Consider the following 22,401-nt stretch of genomic DNA (forward strand, 5'->3'; position numbering starts at 1 on the left):
GATGAGAGCCTTAACACTGCTCTGTTTCCTGCTACTATACTCTATCAAAACTTCCTTTTGTTGAACTCGGCACCTTCCTCCTGTTCCTGTAATTGGGCTTTGCCTGAGGACACAGAAAGGCAGAGGGAAATGCAAATAGAGCAGCAAGAGGTAACGCTAGCGCAGTACAAAGGAGAGTGTCATTCGCTCTGGGGTCATTGGCCTTGTTAGCTCCAACGCCGCCGATACGGTTATCATGGATGTGTAAGGTACATCCTAGATTGCTCTGCCAGCATGCCGGGAGCAGCCTGCCTGCAGAAGTGAACCCACTCCTCTCTGCTCTCACTCTGTTGCCAGATGCCCCCTGCCACACCACCAGCACTTCCCAGCTCAGCAGAGCTCGCCCTGCTTGCACGCGAGGTGATGCTGAATGAAGGCATGGTGGGAACAGCCAGCTCTGTGCTCCCTGACATTTCAAACCCATTCTCCCTTGAACGTTGCTGACGTAACTGGATTCAGCAAGTCTAAATAGGCCAGCTGAAGAACCAGGGATCACGCCACAAGTCCAGTCGGTTGATTCCTTTCCTCAGTTTTGCACTTACACAAATATTCCAACCTTCAAGACCCTTTCTCCTTACCCTCCAGCTTCACACAGCAAGCATCCTTTTCTATGGGTTCCTCTGAGGCAGCCAGCAGGCAGTCCTATGAAATCAAGGTACACTGAATTCTTCCCCCAGCCCCGACATACATCTCTTCCTCTCCATGGGTCTGGCTGTCTCTCTCTCTCTCTCTAAGCTGCCCAACAGCTTTCATCTTTGTGTTATAGTGTCTCCTTGCCTCAAACACTGCTGCAATTCTTCCCCTTCTCAGCAAGCGTGGTTATTCTGGGAGCCCCCTGCCAGCTGTGCAGAACGAAGGCATTTCATAATGGAAGTTGTGCGGCCACCTAAACAAAACACTGCTTGCTCGGGCTGCCTCTCACTTGCAACTCCTGCCAGTTTCTAGGCAAACTGGAACTCCAGCGGGCCTTGCTGGGAGCCGCCGCCTCAGCTGGAAGGATGCAAAAAATGCTCAGGGAAGAGCCTCCGTTCCCAAGAGCTCTGGTTTGTCTTCAAAACAGAGGAAAAAGATGAGCAGAGGTACCCCCTGTACTTTTGGGGCAAGATGTCTCAAATCAACACGCAGCCACAGAAAGCGACCAGTTTGGCTCTGTCAGCAAAGAACCACAGAGAACAAAAACGTCCCAGCGGTGCACACAGAGGCCTTGGCAGACATGACAAACTATCAAAGCTCAGGAACGTGTCCTCCGGCGAAGCCCCCAGAGATCAGTACTGATCAGCAGGGCTGGTGCACGAACACACACTCATCCAGGAACACTCCCCACGTACAAGCATTTTGGCACCCGGGGGTGCAGCCACCGCCATGAGGGCCAATGCAGGCCGGTGGAGCTCGGCCAGCCCAAGGAGATCCATCCCATAGAGTCCTTCTCAGGGCAGCCTCCTTCTGCTGAGTCCTCATGCAGAGGCTGGAAGCCTCCTTCGTGATCAGCCAGAGGACAGGGTGAGACGGCAGAGGATGCAACCTCACCCTTCCCCAACGCCCCGTACACACCCAAGGTAGCTCCCACACTGCTGGAGGCGGAAGCTGACTGCTGCAGGCTCGCTCTGTTATCTCCTCTCGGCAAGAAAATGGCACTGATAAATCCCTCGCTGGTTATTCATTAACTGCGAGAGGTTTGTTCCCAAGATGGAGAGAACACCACCATTGATTTAGAAAAAGGATAAAGGAAGGTCACCAGCGAGGGACACCCATTCCAGGAAACCTCTGTGCCCTGGCACCCCAGCTGCTACCAGGAGCACGGGGGCTCGCACCAGCACTGCTGGGATTCAGAACAACTAGGGCAGCACGAGAAACCTGAAAACTCCTTGGGCAGGTTGGGAAGGAGCTCCTGCTGCACTCATTTCTGGGGCTTTTCCCCACAGAGCTCGTGCCAGTTCACGGTACTGCTGAGGCCTGTCATCCCCAGGCCTGCACTCACCAGCAGCACAGCAAGCGCCGGGAGCAGGCAGAAAGCAGCATTTCGGAGAACCCCTACAGAGGGCAGGTGCCCAAGGCAGGCAGCACAGTGAGCACGGGCACAGCACCCTCTGCTGCAGCACGGCCGAGCGACACGGGACACCATGGAGCAGGCACACCAACCGCAGGCAAGCATCGTACACCAGCTTCTGCATCTCCAGACAAACAAATCCAAGCTTGACTGAGCTCCTGTGCTGACTTTCATAGGAACAAACGAACTCACAAACGCTGGGCTTGCCTTTCAAGGAAGCTCTGTTACTGGAAGAAGAGCAGCATAACCAGAGATCGCTGAGAAGGCAGGGAAATTCAGATAGTTAGTGTTATAGAAAAGCATGCGTATTCTGAGGTTTCAGAGCAACACATGCAGGCAACGCAGCCCTTCGCTCTATGAGTCGCACCCCTCTGCATGCCCAGCGCTGCTGTCAGGGCCTGACACACCACCACCCACCGCTCTTCCATTTCTACAGTTTTTCCAAGCCTCTCCTTACACTGGGGCAGGCTGACCTGGCTCCTGATCGCTTTGTACCCATCTGGCCTCATAAAACAAGCAAAAGTCACCCTGCAATGGCAAGCAGCATCCCTGTGTTCTCTATTGTACTATTAATTGAAAGAACTAAGTTAGCTAGAGCCATCACCTAGCTAGAAATCCTTCCAGACGTTCTTTTTATTTCCCTTAACATTCTTCCCAAGAAGGATCACTTGGTCAAGTAAGGCTTTATGTAATACAACTGACCAGACCATTACCTCTTTTGAAACAGTACCTCTTTTGAAACCTCTTGCACCTTGAATTTTTAAAGCATACTTTCTGCACAATCACCTCCAGATCTCTGTTTCTTAACCTTTTCTTTTTCCTGTTTTCTAACTGAAGGACAACCTAGCACATGAAAAAAAGACACTGAACCAGCTTATGAAGTGTTGTTACTGTGGTTGCCATTTACGAGTCATTTAAAAATTAGATTACAGCTTTAACTACTTACATATTTTCCATTAGTTGACACCCATTTTCTTTTTTTTTGCTTGGGAATGCATTAGTCTGGTTTACAAATCGTCAGAAAATTTGTTTTCAGGTGTAATTCTGGATGCTTTATGGGCTGCTGGTTGGAAAACTTTCCTCAATAAGCTGTAAATTTCTCCAACAGCCACCAACATACCAAAAAGCCAGAGAGTCATCTGGGAAATAGCAGCTACATCCCTCGCTATGTCCAATAGCTAAGGCTTTTAATAGCAAAACAGGTTTTAAAGCAACATCCGCAGTGCCTGCTGTGTACACATTCATATACTTTCTCCTTAGTAACTATATTAAAACAGGCACTCCTAAGCGTGGATTATTTCATGTTTATACAAGAGTAGTATGCAGAGTTTAATGTCTTTCTTTCCTCATGAGAGGAAGTGTTTATAGAAGTAATATCTTTTTATGAGACTACCTGATATAGTTCTGGGCAGGGGAAAAAAAAAAAAAAAAAAAAACAAGCAAAGCATCAGCAAGCACTTACACATACCATCGCTTTTTACAGGCATTTTTATAGGAACTCAGTAGTTCAGCCACCTTTGAGCTCTTAATTCCCTGATAGTACTTAGTCTCTTCAGGAACAACCACTACAACTATTCCATGCAGCCATTAATAGGATTATTTTCTTCCAGGCATTCCTTTTCCTGCATTTCTAATGGTTGGTCAGAAAGCTCCTGTTCCTCTGCTGAACCTGTTCCACTGACTTCCCTTATTTCTCCTTCTCCCTCTAACACCATAGTCACAGCGTTGCTTTTCCCTTTCTAGAATATATATTACTATAGCATTATTCATCTGTAAACAGCACCAGGCATAGTGCCGCCTTACAAACCTACACAAAGATGTGCCCCTTGCTCTGCAGGGCACTTACTGCCAAGCTTCTGTGAAACTTGCTCACCGATTTGAACTCACCTTCTTTGCAGAAAAATTCCAGCACCTTGCCCTTTTCCCACAGGGTAGGCTCCTACACTATTCTTGCCTGCACTCAGTCCCCCTCTCCCTGCCGCTTTCTCATACCTTTCCAAAGAATCACTCTTACTCAACTGCCTTTGTTCACACTAATGTCTTTGTGTACGGCATGTTGAATTTTAGTACTTGATAGCTAAAACCATCAAGCTAAGAGAAATTGCTAGAGCTGAGTCTCCTGCTGCTTCCACCCTTGGCTGCACAGGGCCACGCTGGAGCTAGTGACTGCCACACAGAAAGGCAGGGCTCTCTAGGACGTGAGGCTCTCTCACAGGACAAGAGGGAACGGCCTCAAGCTGTGTCAAGGGAGGTCCAGGTTGGATAGTAGGAAAAAATTCTTTTCAGGAAGAGTGGTTAGGCATTGGAACAGGTTGTCCAGGGAAGTGGTGGAGTCATAATCCCTGGAGGTGTTTAAGGAGAGGTCAGAACGTGGTTTATTGGGTAATAGCGGTGGTAGGTGGATGGTTGGACCAGATGATCTCGGAGGTCTTTTCCAACCTTAATGATTCTGTGATTCTAACATAAGTGTCAAGGGACAGAGATGCTTCCCCCATTCCATCAAAGACTGAGATCCAGAAGAGACAGAGCCAGCGAGGAGACAAACGGCCCCATTTGTCACCTGAATTGTTCCCTAGAGCCTTCCAGACAGCTGTACTGATGCACCAACATCTTAGGCCTCGACCCACTGCAATGAGAGAGCACAGTGTGGGTTTTTCCAACTCTCAAACTCACGCACAATCCTTTGGGACATGACCCCAGGCAAATCACAACTATCATTCTCCAGGTCAGACTTGGGAACAGTCACATACACCAGTCATGCTTCTACATCCATTTTATACACAGTGCCATACAATATACAGAAAAGTTTATATACATATATCTTTATATAATATGCTATATTAATCTGTATCTTTCTTTACAGCAATATTAGTTTAGATCTTTCATACATAGGTACAAAAAGTCACATGAGAATGGCACATGAAGAGTGCTTTAGTTTCCTTGTAGTCTTCATGCTGGGGCAGCTCGGAGCAGGGATCTGAAGGGCAGCATTCCTGGGACAGGCAGTGCCCTGTCAGTTGCGCATGGGGACACAAGATCCTGTGCTGTTTTCCCCCTGATTGCATATGCAAGTGCTCCAAGTCCTGCAAGAGGCAGTCAGAGCTCCCTAGAAGGGCTGCTTCACCCATAAACACAAAAGGCTTTACCTATAAAGAGGCAATTGGGGTCAAAGAGTTAATTCACAGCTACCCTAGAGTCTGAGCTGCCCCAGCACATGACGTGAGATAGGTGACAGCAGGCAGAAGGGCTTTTTCCATAGAGGCATTGGTGTCTGCTGAGAGAGAGAGGAGCGGGAGGCAAGGGAGTTGCTGTGTGCCATCGCTGCGTGGAGCGCCGCACCAGCAGACAGCTCCTGCCAGACAGAGGCCGTGCAGCTGGGCTCCACCCAGCACGGCTGGCACTAAAGAGCACGAAAAGAGGAGAAGGGAAACAGCTTCCCACAGCTCCTCTGGCCTTGCTGTCTCTGCTCGTTCACAGCCATACAGGAGGAGAGGCAAGACTAGTGGCTGTCACAGCAGGACATGGCAGCAGACAACTGAGCTAAAGGAAAGGGTCTTAAAGGGCAGAGCGCTCCTCTCCTGCTGTCCCAAGCATGCAGATATAATCCCTGTTGACATTAGTAATTAAGTTTACAACAAAGAAAGGAAGGAGCTTGAGACTATTCCCTGGACATCACCTCTGCCATCAACTGCAGTGTTTGTGGAGGGAAAGCTGGGAAGCTGCGTAGCCTCAGCAGCTGCAGATGATGCTGCTGGGCCACCAGACACTGAGCACTGTGGACATGCTGATAACGGAGGTAAGACCCTAAAAAGGTGCCTGGTAGTAGTCTAGCAAGCACACCATATTGTGATTGCTTTGCGCAGACAACACGCCTGAAGCTATGCATCACGGCAGGACAGACGGCACAGACAAGTGCCGCTCAGCCAGCCTGAGTGCTGCATGACGCACATGCTGCTTTGGGCTGCTCCCTCGTCCTGGTACTGCCAACACGCACCAGGTACCTCCAACTCTGAGCCATCAGAACTGCACAAAGCACCAGATGGAAAGCAGGGCAGTGGAATCCCAATTTAAAAAAAAAAGCTAATGCTTGTTTCTGTGCTGCTGTGTTAAATGTTCTTGCAGAAATAAGTAGCCAGATTAAGGTTCCCTCATCATACAGATATGCTGGGTGGATAGGAAAGTTCAGTAAGTGAAAAACAAAGTGCAGGGTGACGTGGTGAGGTCAGGCATCAAACACAGCAGTGACAGCTACAAGAATGCCCGACCCTCGAAAAATAGATTACCTGTGGAAGATGGCTGTTCCAGAACCAGTCTGGGAACGTCAGTAAAATCAAAACTGCAGTGGACAGTTCAGAATGTGTTAGGTCCCTTTCAGCTTAAGTCCTTGCAAAAAAAAAAAAAAAAGTCAGATCTTGAGTAGAGGAGTTTTACTCCTGAATAGACCTGAGAGGAAGTTTTACTCACGAACAGACCTGTTAAACACTGGCTGAGGTCACATACACCACAGGTCAGAAATGCTGGGAAGTCCTCCCTTCCTACCGCACAGGAGGGGGCTGCAGGGTAACTGCGGTGCGGGTAGGAGGAAGCATCCTGCCTCGGGTCAGGCTTTGCTGCTGGCACTTGGAGATGACACCTGAGTGAGCAGGGCACCTGAGTGAGCAGGGGACAGTGAGGAAATCTGACAAGTCCTAGCTGAGGCAGAAAGAGGGGGACCTGTAGCAAGGATGACTCTAAACCAGTCCCTGGACACACCACATCTCCTTTCGTACAGTCAGAGAAGAAACACCACAAAGTGGGAGAGGAAGGTAGTTGTCTGATCCCAAGTAGGAGGCCTGCACCTCAAGCCAATGGAAAACAAAGGCACAACAGGCATGAATTCAAGAGGATAAGCAGAAAAGAAACCAACAACAATAGAGACAGCAAAGTGCTCGTGGACAGCTGCGTATATTTCCTGATGCTTTTTAGGACTGCAAGTCACTGTGACCAAGCTAGGAACTGCTCCTCAATTCCTTCATATTTCCAGTATGCAAGGCCTTTAGCAGCCAAAGTTTAGGCTAGCAACATCCTCTCATACTATGTGCAGAGCATACCAGCTCTGGTACATAGCGCTGGATGCAGAAACAGTTGGGAGATGGTGAAGAAAGAAGCACAGAAGTTTGGCAGCCTGCAGTGCTCCAGCCACACAAGAAAGCCAACAGCCTTGCTGCTCTGCAGAACATACTGCTCTCCGCACAGTGGGCGACTGTCATACAATGAAAGATCTCCTTCCTAAACCACTTCTCAATTCTACCAACAGTTTACGAATTAGAAGGGTTTTGGCTCTGGTTCATGTAATACCCACCCACCTGGGCAGCGAAGGCCCTGCTCTGAACTGGAATATAAAACTCTGAAGCAAACCAAGCTCAGGCTGACCCCTGCCATCGAACCTGTCACATCTCACTGCAAGGGGCAGCAGCTCCTCCCTTGGAGGGAACGGAGCCGGCACACCACCCACTCTAGAGCTGGCAAGGGGAAAAGGACATCACCGAATATCAGTACGATCTGGTTCACATACCTCTCACATGAACGAACTATAATGTCAGCATGACCGCCTGACCAGAGAGCAAGGAACACCCAGATCAAGTCCCATCTCTCAGATGGGATCTTCCCTTCACTCCCTCTTCCCATATCTGCAGAGAAAGAGCAGTGCTTGCCTCCCAGCAGGATGCACTCTGCCTGTGACACAGAGCATAGCCTCCTCCACACAGGAGCACCATGAGGGGGAGCTTTGGCACAAGAGATGCAGTTCTTCCCTACATCCAGTTCTGCAGTTCAGTACTGAACGGGCCCTGAGAAAGATGTGCAAAAAGCCTGATTCAGACGATGCTTTCCAGTGCTTCAGAGGTGCATACTCCTTCATTCAGAGCATCAGAGCAGTATGCGCAAAACAACTGCTGAATTTCCAACCCTCCCTTTCATTAGGCGGGTAAGAAGGCACCTGTACACTGCAGACAGGGAAGAAGCCGATGTTTCACATGCTAAGAAACATATGCTTGTTAAATCTTTGTTTTTACACTGAGCTTTCAGGTTCAGTGTGTTAATCATTCTACCATTTTCCTTTCGCTTCCTGGTATTTCTGTAACTCATTACTTCTGCTGCTACAGAACTACCAAGGAAACATTTAGACAATAAATATTTACACACCCTATGCTTTTCCTATGAGAAAGAGGATTGCAGAGATTGTCTTTAGACTTCCTAAAGTGAAGAGGAGTTCTGAGAGTCTGTTTGCAGCAGCATAATTAAAGAACAGCTCAGCAAAAATCCAGCTTTGGTGGGGTAAGTTTAAACACAGGAAGGGATAACAAACAAGTGACAGCATAGAAGGATTGTCAGCAAAAGGCATCTCAGACTTCAATTGTCTGAGCAGAAAGAAGTGTAACGCTACAAAAGGGAGGAAAGCCGAAAGAGCTTTTAAGCAAAAAGCAAAGCTGCTAGGTTTGTTGAGGACCAGAGGTTATTTTAAATGTCTGCCAGTATTTGCATTACATTTGAAGATTTTTTAAAGGTCTTTGAAAACTTTTCAAGTATTTAAATGTAAACCACTTTACTGGCAAATTACCAGCCTGTGTGGCTTAACATGGTTGCAACTACTGCCTGCAGAAGATCATCCCGTTAAAAATAAAAAATAAAAAAAAGGAGATCAAATACTACTGCTGCCCTTGCTGCCAAGCAAGAAAAGCTGCTGCAGCCACAATGTCCTCTTACTGCTGAGGGAAGAGAATATTCCAGCAGTGGATATACATAAGCACAGCGGGAACACAGCACCAAGCAGAGCTCCAGGCTAGCCAATTCCTGGGTTCTGGGTGAACACAGAAGTGCTTCTGCTGAGCGTGGAAATGCAACAGGGTAGGCTAGAATGCCCTCCAGTGTCCCAGGCCTCATGACATCTAGATGTGGTCAGCACTGACAAGTATACGCAGTACTTGCATATGCAAATGGCATCCAGCAGAAACAAGCAGGAGCTTGTAACTCAGTAGATAACTCAGCAGATAAAAGACACCCCCACAAATTTCACTACACTTAGAAATCCATTTCTTCAGATTTTAAAATCCGTAGAAGAGCCCAGGCACTGTTTGCATAGTCAGGGTAACATGCATCCAGTTTTGCCACCAGACCTGACAAGTATCCTAGGAAAGTGGCAAGTATCAGGGTGCCAATACGATGAAAGGGCAAAACATGCATTTGGGGCTGGCTGAGACTGAAGCTCCTTCTCCCTGTCTTCCTTGCAATGATATAGCTACAAAAGGAAAGTTCTAAATACACCAACACATGCATTTCAGCAACAATTAATATCAGTTAAGTGCACGAAGAATATATTACAAGAGGACATTTTTACAACTCAACAGGATGCTCTCAAGCATGTAGAGATCTCATCACTCAGTCTGAAAACAGGGTGCGGCAAGGATTAAAATGAATTTAAAACTGGGAAGCAATATTAATCAAAAACATGGAGGAGCTTCAGAGAACATTAAGACTGAGACCACTGAATCCAGAGCAGTGACTAATCAAAAAGACACCTGACAACAAAACAAAATCATCCAAGATATTAAGGGAAGATTTTAAAAACCCTCCTAATTAGGCCCAGATTACAAACACTGAAACTGAGCAGAGGGCAACCTTACTAGGAGTACCTTAAAAAGTACCTAAAAAAATACCTAAAAAAATAGTGCCATATTCATTCAGTTTGTTGGGCTTCATACACAACAGCCCTGTTCTCTTTCCTCTGATGGAGACCAGGTACAGAGTAACAAAAGACTCCTGCAGCAGGAGAAGCTCCAAGGAGCACACGCACCAAACACGCTTGGTGCTTCGCCTTTCTCATGTGCCGTTGTTCACTGGCAGCAGCAACTACTTCCCACTTAAATCCTACTGCTGCTTGGGATCTGCAGCTGCTATTGCAATTTACGTAACAGCATCATAAAAGCACATAAATAGGAACCTTTGGATTTGAATACCTGTGCTCACAACTAGCTTTGGCATCTCAGTCCACAGTAGAGAGCAACATGTCTCATACAACTGCAGTTTACTTTGAATGAAGTTCTGAAACTTGCAGAAATTATGAACAAACACTGAAAACAGTGACCAGAAACGAGGTAAGCAAAGCTGGAGATACCACATTTGCATCTAACGACCCTCTTGGTGTTGAGAATGCTTTGACCTTTCTAGATAGCCTCATCTGCCACAGAAGGCAGCAGCTTTCTCAAGTGCATCAAGAATATCCTGGGAAGACACACAGCATCTGGAATCCCATTCACCCATGTTTTGGGTCATCACGAGATCATCGGGGATAGCTTTTTAAGTGGTGCTTCCAAGGATGTGGACCAAGACACCACTGACACCATCATCCTGAGATGGTGTAACCACAACGACAGGTAAGGTAGCTCCTCGTTCAGTAACAGGAATGGAGAAGAGGAAAGGTTAGAGCAACAGCTTTAGGAGAAAATGCACGTACCAAATGGAGAGGGAAGCTCCACAGAGAAGGAGACGGGATAATGCTAGGTTTTGGGCAAGGGCTGTCCTTTTGTTTAGCACTTGTGCATATAAACACAGCAGAATTCTGTCTATGTTGGCACCACTGCAATTAAAACAATAATAAAAGCAATTATTATTGATGCAGAAGAGCCTCCAAAAAATGCAGCCAGCCAGCATTACACGTTAAGGGCTTGGTTATCAAAACTTCCTAGAATATCATCAAAGATTTTCTTCCACAGTGGACACACCCAAAGGGGTTGGAGGACAGCCTGTAGACGTGAAAACCAGACAACAGTACTGAACCCTTCACAACCTCTGAGCAAGTTCGGGGCGGGGTCGGAGGCTGTTCCCTAAGCTGTTGGACAGAGTTCAACAGACACCTAGCTAACGGCCCTCCTTGCTGCCCCCGAGTGTTTCAAGGCCTTGGGATCACATTCCACTACTGTCTGCTGAGAACATCATGAACAAACACATCAAGTCCTGTCCTTATGCAGTCAGCTGAAATCTGCTGCACCAGGGGATTGTGGAAAGATTGTGCTAGACTCTTTGGCAAAGCTGCATTGGTGTATATAGTTTCACTTACTATGCTTTGTTTTTAAGGTGCACAAAGCCCACTCTCTGCTCTCCAGGAACCTGGTGGTCTTAGCTCCACTCCTCTGCCAATAAACCTCAGGGGATTTAAGGATGTGCTATTGAACTGGATGAACTATCATCTGCTTTACTGAGGTTCAGCGTGTCAGGCACTACAAACTGCTCTTCCAGCACTGCCTCCTCACGGGGTGGAACATCCCACTGAAATATCAAGGAAGCATACAAACATTAAAAGGCACAAAGCTTAAGAGTAGGAACCAGAAGCTGAGAGGTTAAGAAATCCGAAGAAGCTTCATGTTTCCAAAGAGAGCTACACATCAGAGTGGAGTGAGGGCAGAGAAAGCAAGCAGTAGTATGCAGTATGAATGAAGGAGGTAGCTACAGATTTAGCATGCATTTGTACCTTTCCAGATATACTTTGTCAGGATAGAATAGGAGACCAGCCTGTCCAAACAATCCTACAGCATAGGAGGGATAAGAATGAAGACACTCAGCCATTTAAAGCAGAAATAATGCAAAGAACATGGAACTACTTAGCAAGGGCTTTTTGTGAGGACTGGGAACAGATCTGTTTGTCAATAGAGTAATGGAAAACAAGAATCACCCCCAATGCGATGCAACTAGAACTTTAACTTTGAGGTTTCTCTTGTACCTTTACTGCCTTGGTATATGGCAAGGCCAGGTCACAAGCATTAGGCATTTCCAGGCTTTTCAAAAGAAGCCTAATAATCACAGAGCACAAAACGGAAAAATCCAGCATGCCAAACTGTTTCCTGCTACAGCTGGTCGGGACAAGGTCAACCCATTCCCCCAGGACGCAGTTCCAATGGCACAGAGAAGGAAACAGTCACACAATGATTGTGTTTTCCAGGACATAAGGGAGGTACCCAGGTCAGAAGTGACTTTCTAGTGCAATATTGCGACCCATTAAACATCATCAGGTCGCTACTGAAACAACTTTTTTTTCTTAAGAGGGAGGCTATCCACCTTCCTCACCTTGAGTCATCTCCCCACCATCCTCGGGTAGGGCACCAGTAGTTCTACCTAGTCTCAGAGAGACTTCTCCTAATACCTCACTGCCAGGGACAGAGATGATTCTTTCATCAATGTTTGTAAAGTGCTTTGCAGATATAATGCTCTGCTGAAGTGCTAAGTGTTATTACTACCCACCTTCTGCCAAAAATTAAAGGCAGAAGTGAAGATTGAATCCTTTTCCCCACTGTACGTGCATGTCAGCAGTCTGCATCGGGAGCTGAGCTAGCCTGCTAGCCTTAGTCTCCCTATGCTTCAGCTCCCTTTCCCCTCAAAACTACCCAGTTCATTGTACATATTCCTGGACACCACCTTTTTAGTGCTTCTAGTCGTGCTTCTAGGCTATCTGCAGCAGTTCAGCCTTACCCTGTGGTCTGCAATAGTGGATGACCTGATGGCACTTCCACAGCTGTTCTGTGTGAGCTCTTGAACTACACAACCTCTCAGCAAGGGGAACACTGCTCTGTTCTGAAGGACCTACAAACCAAACAGTAACTTCTTGTTGCTCAGAATGAAATGTGTTTTCTTTTACAAATTACATTGAATTCAGAGGGACTTCTTCCCTCCAATTCAAGACTGTATAGAAAAGGTCCCCTTTGGAACCCAAAGCACAGGGACAATATTTTACTGCCCGTTTAACAAAGTCCCTGCAATTCTAGAGGCCCTGTAATTTCTAAGGAGCAGGGGGTACAGTATCCCACATTAAATTGAGTGGGAGATCAGCACTTGGACAAAGTCCAGTTCATTTCTGTGCACCTGAAGTCATTTACATCAATGCACACTGGCTCTAAAGGGCTCCTGTTCTGATGTGATGGTATCTGATACCACTCGGGCCTGGTTTGTGCAGCACCCAGGCCAGCAAAGCCCTGATCCATCACTGGGGCTTCCAGAGGCCACTCAGCAAACGCAGCCAGAGGCTGAGGGATACCGGGAGCCCAGGGAGTCGTCATGAACCAAGCTCCTGGGAAGCACGGCATCCTCCCACAATGGAAACACCACAGCTAAAGAGGGGGAAGTAACATCCCTGGCATTACAGGGAAGTTAAGAGAGGATTTTCTCTTCCACTGAGGGAGGACAGAGCTCCACTGAGACTGACTGGTAACTCCGCTGAGCTTTGCTATGAGGGTGTTTTGTCAGTTAAAGGATTTCACCAGGTCACAGTACGTTTAACTTTCTAGATAGGTAGTTTCTTTCATGCTTCCACCATCAGAAATTCACTGCTTAGATAGCTCTAGCAGGCTCCTCTGCGCACTGAGGCTCTGCACAGCAGTGCTCAGGTAGTTTTGCTAATGACTTGGTCCAGCTTTGTAACACATTGTGCAACAGGGAGGTGGACAAGTGAGGGTGGGCAAGGGACGCGCAGCTTCCCCCAGACTCTGATCCAAGGGGTTCTCCCAACACCCTACTCCACTTCAAAAGCAGGGGATTCGCAGTCATACTTGCGCACCCTCTCTCCCCCTCAGTTGCCAGAGGGAATGGCACAGGAAGGACAGAATGAACATGCTTCTTGCCTACAGAAAGCCTCCCTGTTTGCTTAATAAATACCTTCCATAAAGCTTAGCAGCTCTGTAAACATACAAAAAATTTCAATACTTAGTAAAAGTTCATCTTTTCCCTGAACTCCCAATGACAGAGGCTGGCACTGATCTGTGATTACTGCATACGGGTGGTGTGAAGACCCAGCGGGGTCCAGGAGAGGCTCCCAGGCTCCGCAGGGAGCTAGCAAATAATGCTGGGTGCTGACAAGCTTTTTTAAATATTTTTAAGTTGATCCATCCATGAAGCTCTGAGATGAGAATCCTGTCAGTCCTGTAGGAATGTCGCCAGCTCAGAGCAGTCCAGGGAACTGAGAAGTGATGATGATGGCATCCACAGGAGGACTCTTTCCAGCAAAAGAGGGACATGGCAGAGGGCTTTTGGCTCTTCAGAACAATTTCCTTTCCTCTCAGGAGCAGCCTGGTGGTCATTGAACACAGAAGTACTCAGGGGAGAGAAAATAGTGCCAGACCGATTCTTGCTGTGCCTGGCCAGGGAAAGGGAGGCTGCATTTGGAGAGAATACAGCCCCAATGGCTTTAAAACAAGAGTGTGTCCTAGGAAAGCAATCCCCATGGAAGTGTGACGAATTGGATCTTGGGCCAGATCCGACATGGTAGTGCAACAGGGCCCAAAGTCTCAATCCGCTCATTTCCAAAACTATTGAAACGGTACCAAGGGGGTGATCTGGCCTGGCCCCCTTGCTTCTGTCTATCTAACCCTCAAGCTTCAGAGAAGCTTTACCCCAGAGGACTCCCTGAAGCAGGGCATCTCACTCCCAAACTCAGCAGGTGCCCTTGGGCAAGGAATCTGCCTCTTATATGAAATGAGACAGGCTGAGGTAGGGAACTTGCATCTACCTTTACTGACTCAGACCCTCTCCGTGTAGCAGGCCTTGTGAGGCAAGGCTTCTTATCCCAGCTATAAGCATGGGACTCGAGCACAATCCATCCTCCAGATAGTGTGCCACCACCGTGTCACCCCAGAAGGAATGTTTCCAGCTGTCTCTGCCGATCTGAACTGCCTGATGACCACCTCCTCCAAGTATTATCCCAGCACGCAGCCTACGGGATCAGCTCTCAGAGCCGCACCCCTTTGCCCTGCACTAAAGGGCTGAAATCATGAGGTCCTCCTGCTTGGCAGGGCTGGTTACATGCCCAGAGGGGGTGGAAGTCCGGATTTTGTCAGTGGCCAGGCACTCCTGGCTGCTCACGCCTGTGGGAGTGATGTCCATGAGTTCTCCAGATGAACTAAGGGGGAAAGAGGGTGAGACAGAGATGCCCGATGAAGGATCTGTTGAGCCTGCAAACAACCTTGGGGGCTTTGGGACTAAGTTGGGTTCATATTGTGCCCTCAACAGGATCTCCTGATCACTGACAGACTTGGGCATCTCTGCAAAGTCACTGGAGCTATCAGACACCATCATGCAGTAGATGTCCTGGAAGGAGCTGCTTTTGCTATCCAGATTGAAGAGGCTGTCTATGAACTCAGCAAACTCCAGCACTTGGGGACTGGGAACATCAGTGAGCCGTCCGTTCTGGAGGGACAGCTCCTCACGAGGGGCTAAGGAAACACGGTCCCCCTCACTGCTGGCCCCCTCCTCGCTGCAGCGTCGCTGGGGGGTAGTGCCACCACTGTTGAGTGCATTCTCAGGGGGCTGAGTCTCCTGGGAGTGCTTGGAGAGGCTATCAGCAGCCAGCAGCTCTGTCCGCGAGCTGAGGGAGGGGTTCTCCTCGGGGATAGCAGGGTCTATATAAAAGCAATGCGTCTCGTCCTTCTCCATGACAGCATGGAGGCTGGGAGAGCCCCGGATGCTACGAAAACCAGAGGAACGCCTTGAATCAAAGCTGTAGATGGATTCATTGTCAGAGAGGCTCTCCATGGTTGCAAGAGGAGCACGTCGGTCCTGTAGCTCCACAGACAGACGTTCCTTTGTATCCAGGAGCAGCAGCTCCACAGGGTCTTTCTGCACAGGAGAAAGCGGCTTTGTCTCATAAAACCCCTCCAAGCTAATTTCAGAATGGGACTTGCTCCTGCAACGAGAAACAGAGACAATGTGAGACTGCATCACTCCTCAGAACCAAAAGCTGCCAGAAGAGCCAAGCCTGGGGCACAGACTCCCTTGTGCACACCGAGGGCACCTCATTGCTCTAACCAGAGTGGTCTACACCTGCAGTACACGTCTCTTTCAATTTCAACAGTAATAACGTTCTGAGAACAGATTTCAAGAATCCCAAAAAGAGGGAGTCTGAGGCAGTAAACTAACTTTGATCTTGAATTAAACTTAACCAGGCTACAACATTTCCCCCTAACAATTCCCCATAGCCTCTCTGCCCTCTCCTCTGTTTCTTTCCCCTTCATATCTCAGGACTCCTCTGCTTTCACTCAGCTCAGAAGGAAGCAGTACCTTGGGTCTGCTGTGATAGAAAGCACCACTCCTGTCCCTGCTGCTTGACCTAGTTCATTTTCTCAGCCTTGCTGTAGCCAAACATTGGCTGATACCTTCTCTTGCTGTTTCATCATGGCCTCTATTCTGCTCCTGTCTAAGCTCTCCTTCACCATCTCTGACCACTCACTCTGCAACAAGAGCCCTATCATTTTTATATCATTTGCTGTTGTCTTTCTTTTAAATGTACATCTCACTCATGTTATCTCAAGGACACCCAGCCGTGCATCACACGACAGACCATATAACCCTGCCTCCTCCAAAACCCTACCCAGATACACACAGCTTCGTGTTGGGTCTCTACCTGAAATCTCCATAGCAGAAGCTCTTCCCTTGCAAAGAAACAATCCTCTTGTGTCTACAGTGCCATCGTCTGTTTTTTGTTTGTTTGTTTGTTTAACAGAAGCTGTACAACAAGCTGAGTCTTACTGTTAGTTCTATAAATCATGACAAAATTGAGTTTTGTAAACTTGTTCTTTGTTTGAGGAACAGACAGATTAATTTTGAATGGTTGCATCACAGAACTGAAGAAGAATCAGCTAAGGACACTTTGAAGTATGAATGCACAGTTAGACTTAGATGTGGAACGTGGGCCGGGAGACTGCTTTTCTCTAGCAAGTCCTTAATATCTTCTTATGAGCTCATTCTGCACCTCACCCTTGCAGGGCGCAATTCTTACAGAGGGGAAAGCAAGCAGGAATGTTTATAGCAATCAACTGCAAGAATACACAGAGCTGTTTTCACTTTACAAAATTATTAAAGGTATGAATGCCTCTTAAGATGGCCTTCTGTTTCTATCATGATTCCTATTTGCTCTCCAACTACAAACCATCGTAGAATCATAGAATGGTTTGGGTTGGAAGGGACCTTAAAGATCATCTAGTTCCATCCCCACCATCATGGGCAGGGTCACCTTCCACTAGACCAGGTTACTTTGTTCTCATCTTCCCACTTCCCTGTTTCGTCTGCATAGTGGAATTCTGACATGAATTCACATGTTCCGATTCTTTGGCAAGTCTTTGACCACTTTTTTTTTTTTTAATATATTTGCAAGAAACAAAGAAAGCAAATTTGTAGTATTCTGCATGCCTCAAACATTATCTGAAATTCTGCAAGGAGTCTCCCTGCCATTCACTCCTGGATGTAAAGCTGTTTACGTACCCTACAAGCTCTTCCCCAAAGCCAATCCTTGGTATGCCTTCAAGATGTAACCTCTAACTTTTGGCTGTTGCCAGAATACCAATGTCACTGCTCAAAGCAGTGATGATCCAGCTTTAAAAAATAAATCCCTGCAGGAACGCTTCCAGCACTCGTGCCTTTCTCCCTTGCCTGCTTTTCACCAGACTGAGCTTCCTGCTTTGTCCTTCACGAAAAGGACATCAATTGCTCTCCCCTCACATTACGTTGCCTTTGTACTTGTCCTGTACCAACACACTTGAATCCGTATCCATGTTCCCAGATTCTCTAGTTTTTACTATTATGCAAGTCATTTTTCATAAAGTAACTTTACATGCAGATGTTCTGGTAAGCTCATGGCTGACACTGCTGCTCAGCTTTCAAGAATCAGTGCCGCAGGCCAACTTTGAGCATTTAATTCAAACAGGAGAACAGAGATTTGGCTGCAAGACTGCAAACTTCGTCTTTGTGATTCCAGGGAAAATCCCACTTGCCTTGATAAGAAAAGGAAGTTTCCGTACCTTCAACTTCTAGGTTCTCCTGACCTTGCTGCACTAGCAGAGTCTTAAGCAACACAAAGGATCATTTTTCCCCTAGCACAACACAAGACATACTGAAGCAAAGTGGAAGTCCCATACAGGCAGCCCTTGGATCTATTCTTCCCACTAACATCTATCACAGTGGACCCACAGGGGAGCCAACGATCCTACAAAGAACTCAAAGATATAGTCTTACTTTGTACTGCTGTTCCTTCTGTCCACTGTTATGGCTCCAGTTCCAATCTGCACTGAGGGTCCACTAGGTAAGGGCTGACTCTGGAAGATCAACTCTGGGGTGAGATCCACTTCTGTAGGACTCACCATCACTTTGGCAGCAGAAAGTAAAGCTGTTTTCCCCTTATTGTAATTCTCCAAGACCTATAACAAGGCAAGCAAAGGAACAGTAGTGCTTTACTGGAGACAGCAACTTCGCTGTTCTCAGCTCAAAACTTCCAAACTGCTGGATCTGCCTTCATTTCTTACTGAGGTGTTCCACAAGCACAGAGCAAAGTCTTGACATAAATGATTATATCAATGAATTTTGACGTACTCTATCCTGCCAGGAATCTAGTGCTGGGGAGATGCCCAGAGATGCTGGCAGGAGCAGCTTTCAAACCAATACAGTAGAGAAGATTTGGCTAAATCTCTATGGCAGAGCTGCATGGCTACAAACTGTAGTTTAGGAGCAGAGACTCATTCCACAGCCATTACACATAAGCATAAGTTCAGCCACCCTGCAGACTAACAGAGCAGCTGCAACAGTAGCATGGAGGACTTCTGAAATACCCCATGCAGCTGCATGCACAGACATCCAGTGCTGTCACAGCTCACTAAATTTCACTTGAACTGCATGCTGTAACAGGCAGCTTTGAGAGACTGAACCGAACACCACCCAACCTCATATTATTATGGCATTAAAATTGGAGAGAGGACCTAGTCTGGGACTCTGAGCATTGGGATTGAAGTCCACATTCAATTTCCAGACCTCATCACGTTTGACTCAAATAGCCTGCGCATAAATGGCCCAGAGTACAATCTTCTTTCCTCCGACCCCTCAAAGGGGAAAGGTCTTGTATATTTAAACAGCCAGCTCTCCTGGGTGAGGACTACCTGAATGATAAGGCACTGATATTATTAGGGCATTTTAAGTGCTCTTGCATTAAGAGTGAATAAGCCCAAACCCCACCAAAAGGATTCCTGGCTCTCCAGTACACACACAGAACTTTGGCTCTGTGGACATTTCGTGTCTACAGCTCACCTCAGCAGCATCATCATGTCAAGCCTTTCCTGCCCAAACCCAGGTCTTCTACGCATTCAAGCCAAAGTCCACACTACTGAACTGAGTGACCCCTCCCCGCCCCCTGATCCCAATTTTCAGCATTACCTTGTTGAGCCCTTCCATGACCACGTATGGGAGGTGTTCGTGCAACATCGCTGGTGAGATGATCACTTCATTAAACGCCTTATTGTCACCCCAGATAGCAAAGTAAGTGGGATCCTCTTGCTCGCAGCAACTAAAAGAGGAGTTGGGATCCAGAGGAGAAAATGGGGAGCAGGGGATGAAAGAGCAGGCAAATGTTTTGGCATGCAAAAGCGCAAAACAGAAGGTTACAGAGACAGAAAAAACAACAGGAGGAAAAATAGAGGGAGGAAATATTAAATACACATGCTACTGCTATTCCTCTAAAGCACTGCACTAACAAACAGCAACACAAGTATCTTTCTATCCTCACAGCACAGACACGATCACTGTCACCATAAGGCAGTGAAAAAAAGTCACCTCCTTCATAGATGGATTGCTCTCTTGGGAAGTCTTTTCCAACAGAAGTTTTTCAACCCCCCATCCATAGGCTGGCTTTCACAGCTCTGCGCATACTCACCAGCACTGCTCTGCAGGATGATTGTGCACCACGTGGATGATGCGGCCAGGTGGGTAGAGCGGCGTGCTTGCAGACAGAGCAATAGTCAGATCACTGGGATGGGTCCAGAGGCGATTACTCGTTACTGAGTTTTCTTCTGTCTCTTCAGGGAGCTCTGACTTGGGTATGCACTTTGTAGCACCCACAATGATTCGCCACTGTCCAACACAAGGGAAAGGAAGGAAAATATGGAGAAGAGAAAAAGATCAGAGAAAAAGAGCCATCTCACGAGACGCTATAGGTAGGTTTATTTAAACTGAATATCTAATACCAGAAAAGAGAAAAACAGAGCTCATGTACCTGTTGCTTGAATAGTAGATCTAGAAAGAGATAACAACCTTGCTCAGAAAAATTACTTCTCTCTCCCTTCCTTTCACAATTTTAACCTTATAAGTGGCAAAATCTTGTCCATCTTTTTTTTTGCTGGATGTTTTTTGTAGAGTTAGGGATCTAGAGCAAACACATCTTTGTCCACCAATGGATAGCTTATCTTCCAGGATAAGCAAGGTAGACAGAATCTGAATTTTTAATGTACCAATAGAAGCAAGACTATTCAACTTAGGCAGACAAAAATTCCCTTTATGTCTGTCTTTATGCATAAAAAGAAATCCTAAAATCTGAAAAAAATGCCAAAAACCACAGAATTCTATCAAGAAAAGCGTTAGCTCAGTTTTTTACCCTCAACAGATCATTTATAAAATATTTTACCCCTAAGCATCTTCAAGTCTTATGCTTTTCCCATCTCAATGTAATGGTAAAGAAGACAAGGGAAGAACAAATTTACACATTTCTTATCTCCAAAACATTAGCAGGCCACTTGTCCTAGGACAGCACCACCCAGAGAGCACACAGCAATGCCCAGAAGCAGGTAGCTGTCGCGCTTCCCAGCCTGTTACCATTTGTTGTTGGCCAGGAAAAGCTAGGCTTGGAACAGAGACTTCAGAACAGGCAGAGATTAGAAAACTTCCTGCTCGGTTGTTTTAGACATGTTAACAGTGAAGTTATAGCACATGAGCCAGAATTATCACAGAGCTAGAACTCAGCCTGCAAACAGAGTGTAGCTCCTAACCCAGACCTCTCTAGGTGTCTTCTTGCTGTTGCTATCACTCCTCTGGTTACCTCAGCAACACTCTTGGTGGACCTGAGGAGACCTAGGGTGCAGGAGAAGTCTGCAACACTGTTAGGTGACATGGAGCTATTATCATCACTGCTCAGACGCTTCCCTTCACGGGTCTGTTAATCTTCATTCTTACCTTTGGTTTGTTACTCCTCTGAAGAACATCCAGAAGCTGACGGCGAAATCCCTCCAGCTGAGAGAGACCAATTCTGGAAAAGAGGAAGACGTGTTTACAACAGCTGGGCAAGGAACAGCAGACAGGTAACAGGATAGTAGAGACATACAGCACAGAAGAATGAGAAATTATGCTACAAAAGAAACAACAATGCCATAACGTAGATCACTCCAGAGGTGAGTTGTGGCATCACCTGGGACCAGTAACCAGGGTAAAAGGCCACAGAAACCACTGTGACAACAAACAAGTATGAAATGCAATAGCAGACTCAGAGTGGTGAACACAGATATGAGAGGTCAATGAACAGATGAGGAAAATGATGCAATCAGAGAAAAAAGTGAGCAAGAAACAAATGAAGCATAGGATGCTACAGAACACAAATCAGAAAGATGGCACAGAGCTATACAATGCCATGAAGCAGACTTCAGAATAGACAGGATTTTGTTATACAAGTTAACAAGAGGTATATTGAACATCGTAGTAGTTTTCCTCCACTGAACTCTACGTGCCTAATATTGTACATAGAGAATTTATCTGAAGTCACACAACAGGAATGTGTGTATAAATAAATAAAACTGAGGTTGTTTGGCTCCTAGTTCAATGCCCTGTTTGCCCCCTAGTTCAGCAGAATGTCACAGCAAACAATGAGAGGTGAGAAATGCCAAGACAATAAATGAGGGAGATGACAAGAAATCAGCACATGTAGTTCAGGGCAGAGTAAAGAGGTCTGAGCTAACACAGACAACCAAGAAGATAGCATTGACACATCAAATACCACCATGAGTATTATTACAGAGGCAGGCTATTCACTTTTTTCTATCATACAGGCAACTGATTCAGAGATGGAGAGGGATATGCCTATAAGAAGGTGTGTGAAACACCAATATAGGTGTCCAGGTAAAAGACACAGCTATACAGGTAAACTAGGAAGACAAGTGAGAAGCATATAAGGATAGGTAAATGAGGACACAAGACAGGTATGATCTGGGTGTTTCTGAAAGGAAACAGGTGACTTTGGTACAGAACAGCAGATATTTAATCAAGAAATTTGGACACTTCTCAACTTGCCTGGGCACTAGATCTTTGCCAAGCACGACTGCAGTCACAAATTCTTTTGAATACTCCATGGCATCCTCACTGGAAGAGAAACAGGACCAAGAAGAAGCAAACAGGGTTTCACTAGCAGCAAACTGCACTTCATTCCCAATTTGCCACTGGTATCTGACAAGTTACTAGACAGTGAACCTGGGTCATAAAACACACAACCCAAGCTG

The 22,401-nt window shown here is 46.7% G+C and overlaps 1 protein-coding gene across 5 annotated transcripts in view; it reads right to left on the reverse strand.

Annotated features, from left to right (window-relative positions):
* Positions 1 to 4,449: 4,449 nt before the first annotated feature.
* DAGLA (diacylglycerol lipase alpha) overlaps positions 4,450 to 22,401 on the reverse strand; it is a 71,535-nt gene continuing 53,583 nt past the window's right edge. For 4 of the 5 annotated variants that reach the window (XM_048053074.2, XM_066998820.1, XM_066998821.1 and 1 more), the window contains 6 exons: positions 22,196 to 22,264; positions 21,089 to 21,161; positions 19,797 to 19,993; positions 19,301 to 19,430; positions 18,113 to 18,294; positions 4,450 to 15,788 (listed from right to left, as the gene is read on the reverse strand). In XM_048053074.2, coding sequence (XP_047909031.1) covers positions 14,861 to 15,788; positions 18,113 to 18,294; positions 19,301 to 19,430; positions 19,797 to 19,993; positions 21,089 to 21,161; positions 22,196 to 22,264 — 1,579 coding nt within the window. In that variant the 3' untranslated portion in view covers positions 4,450 to 14,860. The remainder of the gene's footprint in view (positions 15,789 to 18,112; positions 18,295 to 19,300; positions 19,431 to 19,796; positions 19,994 to 21,088; positions 21,162 to 22,195; positions 22,265 to 22,401) is intronic. The other variant, XM_066998823.1, reaches the window with a different exon arrangement.

This window comes from Anser cygnoides, chromosome 5, assembly GCF_040182565.1.
Source record: "Anser cygnoides isolate HZ-2024a breed goose chromosome 5, Taihu_goose_T2T_genome, whole genome shotgun sequence".
Taxonomy (NCBI): domain Eukaryota; kingdom Metazoa; phylum Chordata; class Aves; order Anseriformes; family Anatidae; genus Anser; species Anser cygnoides.